Below are 13,730 nucleotides of genomic sequence, written 5' to 3'. Positions count from 1 at the left end.
ATAATCGATTATATTATATAAATGTCCCTATCTGAATAGATTAAATTCCCAGGCTGAGAAGTCTGGTAGTTAATATTTACTTATAGGTAATCATTTTGTTTATTTGGATTACTCAGATTTACCTTGTTGTAACGCATTGTACTTACGCCAGTTAAGTTACAACTGAAAATTAAAAAAACAGAGGCCACTAGTTTGAGCCTCAGCAAGACTCGATTTTTTATTTATAAAAATGCCAACGTCTGAACATGAAGAACTTCCTAGTTAATATTTATATTTTGTTATTCTTATTGTGTATCTTTGCTTTTAACCCATTACGGCTTATGCGTGATAGCGAAACGCGTTTTCTAGGGTTGAGAATAACTTAGGCCTATAAATAAACGTAATAAAGACTTAAACTTTTATCAAAATATGTCAATATACATTTATAATTATTTAAAGGGGGTAAAATTATTTCAACTTTTGTCAAAGCATAGAAAAATATACATTTAAAATTTCGCAAAATAGCGTATTCAAGTCTAAATATTGATTTCGTCAAATTAAATATATATTTTGAAATTTAAAAAAATACTTTTTTTGAGTGTTGAGAACTTACATCTTATCTTTTACACAAAGAAGATTTTAATTTGGATTGTTATGTATAAAACGCCATTAAAAAAATACGCTTTATCAATTTACACTCAAGATTTGAGAACCACCAGAAGTAGAAATCGGCATAGACTTTCGAGAACACAAACAAATTACATTTTTGATACATTTTATAAATGCATAAACATGAGTCATTGTGATTGATATGTTTGTAACAGCAGTTAAAAAAAGAAATAAACTGTAGCATTGAAAATGTAATTTATGATTCCAATTGCAATATGTATTTATAAATACATATATGTGTAATATTTATTTTAAACTCTTTCTAAAAATAATTTCATAGTTTGTAACGCTATGTGAAAAATTCCATTTAAACCAAGACGCTGAAAAGATATGAGAACCACCAGAAGTAGAAATCGCCATAAACATCCATTAATAAATTATTTGTGATTATTATTATAGAACAACCGTTAAGATATAAGAACTGCCAAAAGTAAAAATCACTATTGACGTTTAAAAATATAAACAACGACATTTTTGATATATTTTTTGAAAGCATAAAAATTATTCTCGATGATCAATAGTTTTTTTTTTTTTATTTATTTTGTGGATAAGAATCGTAAGTTATTATACATTTTTTATTTAAATCTTACGCTATAAAGCAATACCATGAGCCCAATGTCTTACAACGGGATATATTCAGTATCTTAGTTTAAGTAATAAGACACTAAACTAAAATCAGGGACATTTATTTTATAATTTATTTACTAATAATGGAACATTTTTATTATTACCAATTGAATTTTGCTGTAGGATTTGAACCTGCGGATTGTTAGTCCAGCACCCTACAAACTACGTTATTCTGGTCTATTAATAATATTCATTTACAAGTTGGAATTATGTAGAAATATCTACGACGTAGTTGAAATGAACCCATTCACTATTAGTCAAAACTGCTCGCAATAAATGTATAAACTGTACTGCGATTCGTTCTCATATTTGTCTTTACTTAATGGCAGGATATATTCTACGTGATTTTTTACATTAAAATGTACGTAGCACCCAACAGACGATATGGTCTCAATTACGAGTGCTAGAAGCAAAAAATGTTTCTGTTCACTGACATGGAAAAATCACGGGCTAACGCCGTCCATCAAAGAGGGAAAACATTTTCCGTTTTTCTCTCCTCCCATTTTTTATTTCATTCCACTCGGTGGAATACGCTGCTAATTGTAGATAATTGATGCGATTTAGACTACGCGAGAAAATTCGATTGATACTCGTGCCGCTGTAATTGAGTCAAGAGAAGCTTTCAGATAAATTAACTTAATATCCGATATTGTAAGATAGAATATAAAAATATACTCATTTTCATATATTATACTGAAAAAATAAGCATGTTACAATGTGCTTATGTATTTATAATATCAAGTTTAAAACCTATATATAATCTAATATTTAAAAAAATTAATGTTGGTTTATATATTAAAAAAATAAAAGTTTGCAGTAAAAAATATTTATAAAATACACGCTCGACTAAACCTTATACTTTAATTAAATATAATGTAAACAACTAGACAACAAGAAGAGGATGAAAGCTACAAACAAAAAGGTTTGACTATGAGCTAAAAAGTATTTTAATTAAATCTATGTAAAAGTAATTTTCTTTGAAATAAAAAAATAATTCCGACAAGAGTAAATTAGAGTAAAAAATAATTGAGCTGATTTTTAAATGCAAATGTAAGAAAAAAATATGTGCATATAGACCAATATAATTTAAAAGCACATTTATAAAAAGATTTCGTAGTAGATAGAGACAGATAAGAAATTCAGGTATAGCTGAAATATCATTTTTACTCTTAATATGACGATATGATATTATAATTGTTAAGTCAAAGTATGCTAAATATTAACTCCATATTCTCTTTGAAATAATAACTAGGTTAATAAGTTTACCTAAATAATTCATTTAAGCCAGGAAGTGTTGTAAGTCATTGATTTTCAGGAAATATGCTCTCGCAAATGTGGTGGTTCGGTCAAAGGTTTAACTTATTAAACCAAACCCATTAACTTACTGACCCCATTAAGTGCGCCCGGTTACTAGTATGTAATTAAAAAAATAGAAAAACATATTATTTCTTTTTCAATAAAGCCACCTTTTTCCCCGGTAGAACTATTTCAAGCCATCCAAAAAGTAAGATTCCGGAAGCTAATCCAAAATATACATTAAGCAAACCCATCTCTCAGGGGAAAATAAGCGGAAGAATAAGTACAGGCAGACATCGCATCTCACACATTACTTCACAGTTTGTCTGCATTTCGATATTACACTATGTTTTAAAAATATGATAGCTATCTTTACGAATATTACTGTGGACTTCTAATACAAGAAAGCTGATTGAAACCGAATTTTGGTCAATAGGACAGCGCAAAAACAATTATCACTTCTCAGAAGGCAAAAATTCACGTCAATTTTTTAATATACAAAATAAATTGTACCTCTATGCGGTTAACATAGTGTTTGTTTGTTATAGGTGAGCTTATGGATAGCACAGTTGCCAAACCATTTCTGTAATGGCAGATGCCAATCCCAAACGCCCTTTAATTGTTCCAACGATGATGACACTTAATTTCGGAGCCTGGCAACAATGTCGTCCTTTTGTGTGAAATTCAATCCGCTAGATATCACCAGTAGGTGAGTATGCGGCAGGGGCATTGTTTTATTAATGTGTTTGGACGATAGCCAAGCATTTTCCCATGGCGCCTGTAATGCTCTATCTAGGTTCAAGGACCGGCAGTGGGTGACGCCTGCAACTGCCCCATGCACCACCCTACCATGGTGCCATTAATTAAATTGCTTCCCAGACGATTTATACCCACAGAGGAAATTCGGTTTCGTAATTACGCCAACCAAATTCAGAGACGAAACAAAAATTCTATGAAAATACACGATTCTTAATGAATTAACTAATTCAATCTTCTGTAAATTTAATGTAATTTGAAAATCATTCTAACGACCATATTAAACAAAAATTTCATAACAATACGAGAAAGATCCAGTAACCAATATTGTATGATCCACCTAATAGCATATCCAAACCGAGAGGTTAATCACTTATAAGTACTACTAAAAAACTACAATTTGTTCACATTAAAAAATAGAAAGGACGCGTACTAGGAAATACATTATACCCTCCGCATAATACTATTGTTCTTCTAGGTTTTAGTTGCCGATCGCCGAAGTGATTATCTGAACCGTGTGTTCAAGAAATGTTGCAAACATTCTCATTTGTGATACGACAGAACTGTCTCAAATCTGCATTTTAAAATATAAGATAGAGACATCACGGAGTCGCAGCAGCATAAATGAGTTAATATCGACACGAAAGACAGCGGATCATTCAGAGATCATCGCAAGAACACATAACGACGATCCCAGCCGGCAATAATACAACTCGACACGCCAGAAAAGACTCAGATTCCAATACCTACATCATGATAGCGGTATACATATGTGAAATAAACTGATTTTTATTATCAGCTTTTCCAGTAACTATTTTGTCTGTAAAGTCATGCCCCTTTGCCTTCAAAATCTCAACTAAGCCGTTAATTATGTTATAAATGTCCTTATCTTCTTACATTTAAAATATTCAAAAAAAAATTTTAACGATTTTAATATTCATAAAAAAATTAGATAGAGAATTTAAAGTGAGCAAATAAGAAAATGTAAAATGAAGGAATTATTGTGTCTGAGAAGCGCTCTATCGATTCGATCTAATTAAAAAGTAACAATGGGTGCAGTTAAGCCCATCATTTCAAACTTCAACTTTATGAAGGATTATTATAGACGTAATTTGCTCTTAGGATGCTGGAGGAACTTGAATAAAACGTTACACGTTTATTTTTCAGACTTCTAATCGCATTAAATCTACATCCAATTATATAGGATCAGAAAAATGCAAGCAAAATTTATTTTACTACGGTAAAATGTATGTATATATTAATATAAGTAAATACAGATATGTACATTAATGTTGCTCAATTTCTATTCTTTAGTAATTATTACATAATTATAAATCCGATCAATCATCACTTATTAAGTTTTCCTAGATTTTCTTTATCTCACAGATAAATATCGATATGATATTGATTGTCAGCTGTAATCAAAATTGCTACTTAATTAAATATTAAATTAAATTTAATTATTTTAATTAAAATCACCTATATTTTAATTTATATTTTTAATATTTTTTGTAATTATGTGTTAAGAAATATACGATAAGGGTTTTTAAATTATGGCAAATTTTAGCTAGCATCAAAAATAAGAGACGATCATCAGAAAATATTATAAAAACAAACTAGGAGTGAGACATTGTTGTATTTTATCTGAGTGATTTTTAAAATTTATTCACAAAATATTTTTAATAAAGTACTGCTAAACTTTCAGTTAAAATATGTAGTGTTTTATTTCAAAAATTTTATGTGGTATTTTATCTCAAAAATATTTTTTTTAATAAATTATTTATCTATAATGTCATTTCAGATTTTTTAATAGGCGGGTAAAATTTGTCGTTTTTTTAATATTTCATATTTTTCTAGGTAAATTCATGGGGGTTCCTGTTTAGAATCCATGTCAAAAGCAATAAAATCGTGCCGTCGCCATTGCAGTGGAAGCACAGTGGTTCATATTAAGACTTTTTATAATATTATTACGTTTTAAAATAAGTGAGAATCGAATGAAGCATATCTAAATTGAATTTTGACCCATAGGAGAACGCAAAAAACTCAGAAGTCAAAGATCAACGTCAAAAGCACTAAAATCGTGCAGTCACCGCGGTAATGAGTACGCTCGATAGCCTAGCGTGCATTTATAATACCATTATAAATTAAATGAGGAACATATAAACCGAATTTTGATCAATAGGGGAGCGCAAAAAACAATTATCCCTTCTCAGAAGTCAAAAATCCACGTCAAAAGCAATAAAATCGTGCCGTCGCCGTCGCAGTGGGAACGCTCGTTACCGAGCACCGACACGATTTTATTGCTTTTGACGTGAATTTTTGACTTCTGAGAAGTGATAGTTGTTTTTGTCAAATTTGTCAAATGAATTTTTAGTATACACTTTGAAGAGCTATCCTAATTTATACATCATTTTATATATATATATATATATATATATATATATATATATATATATATATATATATATATATATATATATATATATATATATATATATATATATATAAATAAATATATATATATATATATATATATATATATATATATAAATATATATAAATTTGATTTTTCTTTCCTTCAAACATAATTATTGATAAATTCGCTGAAAAATAGTGTAACATTCAAGTGCAGACAAACTATGGAGCGATATGCGAGAGGCGACGTCTGTATTATTATTTATTTTATATTATTAATTTATTTAGCTAAGATACCTAGTTTTTGAACTGAATATAAATTTTAACTAAACATACATACAATACAAAATATAAACATAAACAGAATATGAAAAAGACAAGATATTTATATGCTACATTTTTATTTTTGCGGATTGTCCTAGAATTATTATTATACAAATTCACACCTCCGTACATAATTCCCTTAGCCGAGATTTATCGCAGACGTCGTTTACGTATAAAGAGAACCTCCATTTGTACTCAAAAGTGATTCCGAGAAGTTTAGTTTTTCAAGGCAATTGTTTTTTAAAAAAAGTCTTTATAATCAGATCATAAATACGATTTAGAGGAGCAGTGACACTGAGTTTAAAATTAAATTTGGATCAAAATCAGGTCCAAAAGAACACCCTGAAATTCAAACCCGAGGGCCTAGTCTCTTTAATGGTCTGTACTATATTATGCAAAAGAAAAAGGAAGCGACTGAGTGAAAGTCGAAAAAAAATAATTGAAAACAGAACGGAAATATTGTGCGAAACCGTCGGAACATTTTGTGAACCGTCCAAAGTTTTATAAATATGCTGTCCAAATAATTTACCATTAAGTTTAAGAATTCTGTTTAATATTGTAGTGAACAATGCAGACGATTACTATTTTTTTACAATTGAATCACGCAGCTCACAGCGAATAAATTTGGCATTACCATTACCGGTTAAAATAACCTAATATTGTTAGCTATAAACACTATCGTTTTATTTTTAAAACCGATCAAAAATCTATTTGTAAGTGTGTATAATCTAGAGCTTAAGACTCAGCTAAACATCAATGTAACATATACAAAAAAGTTTAATTATAAACTGAAAAAGCATTTCTAAACCGTAACCCTAAAGTTTATTTAATTAACTGAAATGACTAGTGATGTTCATATATTATTTATACCGCTTTTAAGATAATTACTCGTGCGTAACACACAGCAGTATTCGCTCGGAGTTGTATTGATTTCATTGAGTTACTACCCTTGAAATGTGTATTAATACATTGAAGTCCATGTGACAGGTATAAGCCGTTTTCGAGCAATGGCCACGCGAATGAACAGTGCTAATTTTCAGTTGTAAATTTATTCTGAATTTCACCTGGCGTAGCTTTACGACGACCGATAACAAATATTTGCAGTTAATACATATTTTTTTGGAAACCTAATCAAGTTGACTGATCTGGTGGAAACACTGAGCTGACCCGATGTGTACAAATTGTCGTTGATTTGGGTAGTTTGTGCTCAACTGCAAGTTTTTGGCAATTTGCCACGAACCCTAGGGTCATTTGGGCCATGTTAAATAAATGCGCTAGTATATGTCGGTCTACGGCTTTACGTTTACGTTTAAACATAAACTTTGCAAAAGAGGCTCCGTAATTTTCGTTCAAATTTTAGATACAGAGGTCGTAGACCCTTTTTATGAACCGTAAAATAGATTTAGATTAAAGATGCTTAAGATTGGTATTGTAAACAATCATGGATAGTGGATATCTGTTTTTGTTGTGGTATAAGCGATTTTGCTTTTGATGGCGTAGTTAAATTAAATTTATAATTTTTTGGGACATTATGTTAATATGAATTATATTAGAGTGAATAGGTTTAGTCACTAATCACAAAAAGGTCAGTAAAGCGATTGCTTGCTTTTTCATAACATATGTACATATGTACTTTAATTCATAATATTGCGGGGGCTAATTTATATGGCCATAAACTCCGGTAAAACTGAATTGGCGGTAGCGAGCGCAACGTGACGGGAGTACAACGACCGGGGGCGCCTCGACCGCCGACCTCATTTATAACATTCAATATGTGTTTAATTGATACCCGTCACGATCCGTTAAATGAATATTTGTGATTTTTGTATAAAAATATTTTATTTTTCAGGAGCAATTTCAAAATTTATAATATTATCGTCAATTTAGAACTAAAACAGGTTGTATGAAAAATAATACCTTTTAAAGATTATAATTTTTTTGTTGCAGTGGGATAAACACGATTACCAACTACTAAGTTAATACAGAAATTCCAGACTATAAATCAGTAACACATATTTATTATACTCTAGCATTACAGCTTAAAGTCAATGTCACTTTGCACGACCTAGTTCAATTTTATTTAAATTATTCATCACATTCAATTTTTGATTTTTTTTTGTTATTGTAAAACAAACATAGAAATTATTACAGATTTGCGTCAATTAAACAAAAACGCTTTAAAAAACCCGTCAAACTAGAATACTCAAGAACATTATTATAAACCGTAACTAAAGCTTATATAACCGTTTGTCACCATTAAACAATGTATTGTTCTCGTCGATACAATAAGCATTGTATTGCTCAATAAATACTAATTATTACTCGTGATTTTTATATATATTATTATAATTATTCATCACGATATAAATCTAAAAATTTCGAAAATCTAATCTGTGGTGATCGTTAGGAATTATATATATGTAAAAACCACTAATTTAGATTTAAATTTAATCCCTAAACAATGTATTTTCTTCGTTAAATAAATAAGCACTGTTATACTATTTTAATTATATTAATTATTATCACAATATTCATTCGTGAGATAAATTAAATGTAGAAAACCTAATCTGTGATGATCAATTGGAATTTTAACTATATAATAACAGAAAATTCCGATCGTCCTGACAAATTATAAGTTAAAAAACGCGCAAAAATAGTCTAGATACGATTCAAACCTAATACTAAGTCTTTTACTGGTAAGTTTAGTCTGGCAGTTAATAACACTACTAACACTAAAAAATATTAATTGTGAGATTATGCTAAAAATAGCGCTGTTTTTGTGTAGCATACTAAATATTTATCATACGATATTGTTTAACCACAGCAATGATAAAAGCATTTAAATAATAAATAATAATACATATACATATTTTTAGTTGTAACCTGACCTTTTTTTGCCATCTGTACCACTTTTTTCCAGATAATTGGGAAATACTCAGATAATAAGAACGTATATAGTTAAAGTTTTTTAAATGAAATTTTTTACATTGTAATTAAGTCTTCCGTTGTAACCTGACAAGCGTAAGCCCAATGTATTACAACGGAGGAAATCTGAAACAACTGAGTAAGTCAATTAGATATAATGAATACAATGCAACAAGCAAGTATTATTATACTGAAAGTCTGATAATCAGTGCAGTGGCGTAGCTAGGCGATCCTTAAAATTGCCGCCCCCCCATATACATTTTTTGCATAGTCATAAAATCAGCATTTTTAAAAATAATTAATTGGTTATTGTTAAGCTCTTGCTATTCGTGGATAAATATATATATATATATATGTATATATATTTTAGTGCATTTTGGGTTAAGTACCACACTAGACGATCCCATCGTAAATATGCCGTCCCCAAGCAAGTGCCGCCCGGGGCGGCCCGCCCCCCTCGCCCCACCATAGCTACGCCACTGATCGGTGACATCCATATTATTAGGTGTAATATAATTTATAGCCAATAGATGCCACTACAGCTGAGGCCGGGTTTTTAATAGCGCGTTTTATTTATAAATATTATCTAAATTAATCCATTGTATTTTAAATGTGTTTTAAGAAGCAATATATGTAAATAATTTATTAAAAAAGAGAGCAGATTTTTTAAAAGCAATAAAACTATTTGATTTTTTGTTCTTTTAAGCACAAACATTTTGGTTTATATAAATTTCAAAAGCAATGTTGCTTTGGTTTTTTATTAACAGTTTTATTCTAATGGTAAAATAATTTTAAAACATATTTAGTTTTAGTTTTATTATTTTTTAAAGCAAGCATAAAAATAGTGTTTATATTTAAACAGAAGATAAATAAATGCAATTAATTTTATTTTTAAGTTTAGAGTTAAATATAAATACATTTTTCTAGTAATTTAATTTTAAAATATATAAAAACAAATAAAAACTATTAAAAAAATTTAGTGTAAAAATAATTTTTCATTTTGATTTTTTATGCTTTCTATATTGTAGAATTTTATACGCCTATATTTTTTATTGAAATTTTAATAAATTCAATAATATATAAATATTATTTTATTTTACATAACATAAACTGTCAACGGAAAGTTTATGTATTAATAAATTAAATAAACTCAACATACAATGGTTTACTTATTGTTCAACAACGTCCGATGGTCAAGTTGTGGTTAAGTTCTCCAATGATTTATTAAACGACTTATGGTCAATAATATAATACAATGTATGGATGTTTAAATTAGTTTACTTGACTAATTTGTGCCTTTGTTAAAATAGAGAAAGTTTTCAGAAGACAATTAGTTAAATATTTAAAGCATTCGAAGCTAAAATATACATTTTTAATTGTAAAGTTTTCTTCGATTTATTTAATATCACGGATGCATATCGTAATGAATAATTAAAATATAATCTATTGACTGTAAGCTATAATAATGGTTTATAATTATTAAAATATATAGTCTGATATCTCATGTTGATTGTGTTCATTTATTTCGTACTTTTTAATTTATTGCTATTATTTTGTATAGAAATCATTTAAAATAATTTAAATTTAATAAAAATATTATATAAATATAAGGTTTTTTTTTGTTATTTCTTCAGTTATATATGTAAATAATATATATATATATATATATATATATATATATATATATATATATATAAGTATTTTGGGTACTTCAAAACAGTGAAAGATCGACCGCCGTACATGTACGGCGGTAATACTCAAAGGGATATAGACCTAAGTTTGAATTCCATATAGACCTAAATGTTATTTTTATTTTAAGCAATTAAAATGATTAATTATTGTATAATTATGATTCTTATTAGGTTTATTTGTAAAATCTAAACTATTAATTTATTTAGAATACTTTTAAGTGGCTTGATTTAGTGCTTGTGTATATGATTTTACACTATTTCACACTAAAAAAAATCCTCAATGCGAATCATTGTAATGAAAAATTCATTAACATTGATGAGCGTTTGTCACCACTAAACAATGTATTGTTCTCTCTACAAATAGTAGTTATTAATAATCGCGAATTTTGTGATCAACATGAATCAACCATAATACTTTTGTTTATAATATACAAGGTTACCCTGGAGTGAAGCGGATTGTTCCATTAGTCAATAAACATTATTCAGGAAATTGTCATAGTTAAACTTAATTTATTTGATCTCGAGTCTCAATCTAAGACTCGGAAGAAGCTTCATTATTATTTTTTTAAATAATAATGCTTTAGAGTCGCCGATGCATAGTGTTAAGAAGACACTGCAGCAACAATTCGCAACATGTACATACACATATTATATATTATAGGTTTACTACTTACTCTGCTGGTAGAGCAGGAGCTCCATCCTCCTGGCCAGGGGCGTTAACGTGGTACACGCAGAAGTTCTCAAGCAAGGCCCGCATATCGATGTAGTTGAAAAACGCCTGGAAGCTAGACACATCTGTTGCAAGGAGAAAAAACATTCGAATCAATTACGCATGTTGTACTTATGTGTGTAGATAAAAAAGATATTATATATGTTCAGTATATATATATGATACACAATGTCACGTTAGGAATATAAATAGGGCATAATCGTAGAATTTTGCGGAGAGAATATAAATTTTTCCGTACAATATTATATATAAAATAATATAAAACGCCATGCTACATATACACATACACAATTTAATATATAACAAATACACAAGATAGTAAGTAAAATATATGATATTAAATATGAGAACAAAATTTATGAAAGCTCGATCGCTAAGAAAAAAAAATATATATATATATATATATATTATTTGAATAAATTTAAATTAGGCAGTATATTCATTTATCTAAAATTTCAGCATAAAAGAATAGATTTTTTATAGCATATGTATTTAAAATACATATAGTACAGAAGCGTCAGCTCAAAAACTTATGGTATGCAATTAAATTTGTTTGATAAAAACTTTTGTTGCTGTTAAATCCTAAATTACTCGCTAATTAATTTCAGCAAAAGTTAGCTGCAAACTAAATAGTTTTTCGCTGCATTATTTTATTTTTAACTATCAACAACTACTAGACGCATATGTTATATTTTTTTCGCTATGCATATGCAATATAATTAAAAATAATAAATCGCCTTATATTATTAGAATACAACACAAATTTATAAAATAACAATAACGTGACATTCGTAGAAAATATTTAAAATATGAATTAGTAAAACCAGTTTCAATTTTGAATTCATTATGCCTTAATCATGATAATATATGTATAAGTAAAAAATCAGTCTTAACAGAGAGGAATTAATTTGGTATCAGCGTATATTACAAAATGAGACCAATTACTGTCCCATCGTGCTTAATCGCCTTAATATAGATTTATAGCCTGGGGGATTCTTAACCTATTTTTTTTATTGGTTCAATTTATAGTCCTACTTTGCCTCGTTAATCTATTATGGAGTATAAACACAGCTAAATAAGCTGTAACGAGATATATTCTAAGGAAACCCGTTAACAAACTCCGTGGAAACCAAAAAAAGTTGTCCTTGAGCTTTCAAGTTTACCGACCGAGGGGTGGAGACCTGTTGGCGTTTTCGAGCATCACTTAGTTTAGCAAAAATTGTGTTGGGCAAACAGAACTTGAAGCACGCTGTGCTATTCAAATATTTTTCCTTTCGTGTTGCTTGCTAGAAGCGTGAAGGGGCAAAAAAAATACTGTATACTTTTTACTAAATAAAAAAAATAAGAGCTTTGAGTTGTTAAAACAATTATGCAGATCAATATTGATTGATACATCTATTTAATAACATCTTTGAATTCTAAGCTATATGTATGGCAACTATTGCTAATTGTGGCAAATTATTATAAAGATTATGAGAAAATATTTCCATTTTTTTGTTTAAAAACATAATAAAAGCAACCCTTAATAAAAATACAGATTAAAAGCTTCATAAAAATCAGAGATGCATTTAAAATAGCACCATGATATATGTTCCCTTAGCTAAATAACGAATGCAAAAGCTCCTTGATTAAACTATGCTCTAGTCATAAATCAATGTTAATAGGCAGCATTTAATAAAAGCATATTATTGGATTGCTAAGCCCGTCGTACATTTAAAACTATTTCACGGTTTTACCTTTATTAAAAAAGTACATGTATTTGAAAATACTATTTTTTTAACTATTAATACATTGTTTCCAGGTGTATTTTTTTGCCTTTTTGAGCTTTCGTAAAATATTAAAATGCAGAAAACGTGATTTATTAAAATTATCAATGACTATAGATTTGAAAATATTGAAATTTGGAAATATTATAAGGAGGCCTAAAAATGGGCATATTTAAGAATAGTAGTAGTGGATGATATTGTTTTTTTTTTATATATTTCGATTTTATATTATATATGGTTTTATTATAAAAATATTTTACTATGCTAGTTTTGCTTTTACCATGTGTTTTAATTTTTATGCAAAACTTTTATATTGTGTGTATTCTATTTTATATATGACTTTAATATTGAAATATTTTATTTTAACAATATAAAATATAAAAGATTATCAAAAAAAGTTTTTATTAAATACATACTTATAAGTTTAGCATTTTATAAATAAAGGTTGACAATTAAATAGATTCTGAAAAATAGTAACTTTCAGTAAGTTTCAATTATTTTTATAAAATTGTTTATAATATAAAAATTCCGTTTTAGAATTGAGTAGAGTTC

At 28.3% G+C, this 13,730-nt stretch overlaps 1 protein-coding gene across 7 annotated transcripts in view; it reads right to left on the bottom strand.

Moving 5' to 3' along the window:
* The window catches only part of MESK2 (misexpression suppressor of KSR 2), a 244,284-nt gene that overhangs the window by 52,050 nt on the left and 178,504 nt on the right, over positions 1-13,730 (bottom strand). For 6 of the 7 annotated variants that reach the window (XR_015810109.1, XM_088188171.1, XM_088188169.1 and 3 more), the window contains one exon: positions 11,357-11,477. The exons of the other annotated variant lie outside the window; for it this stretch is intronic. Coding sequence is in view for 5 of the 6 variants with exons in the window: in XM_088188171.1 (XP_088044297.1) it covers positions 11,357-11,477 (121 nt within the window). In the remaining variant the exon portion in view is untranslated. The remainder of the gene's footprint in view (positions 1-11,356; positions 11,478-13,730) is intronic. 7 annotated transcript variants of the gene reach the window in all.

The sequence above is a fragment of the Plectrocnemia conspersa genome, unplaced genomic scaffold (genome assembly GCF_051122295.1).
Source record: "Plectrocnemia conspersa isolate PC_06_02 unplaced genomic scaffold, ASM5112229v1 ptg000006l, whole genome shotgun sequence".
Lineage (NCBI taxonomy): Eukaryota > Metazoa > Arthropoda > Insecta > Trichoptera > Polycentropodidae > Plectrocnemia > Plectrocnemia conspersa.
The sequence above is the reverse complement of the archived record's forward strand: the minus strand, read 5'-3'. Positions and strand labels throughout refer to the sequence as shown.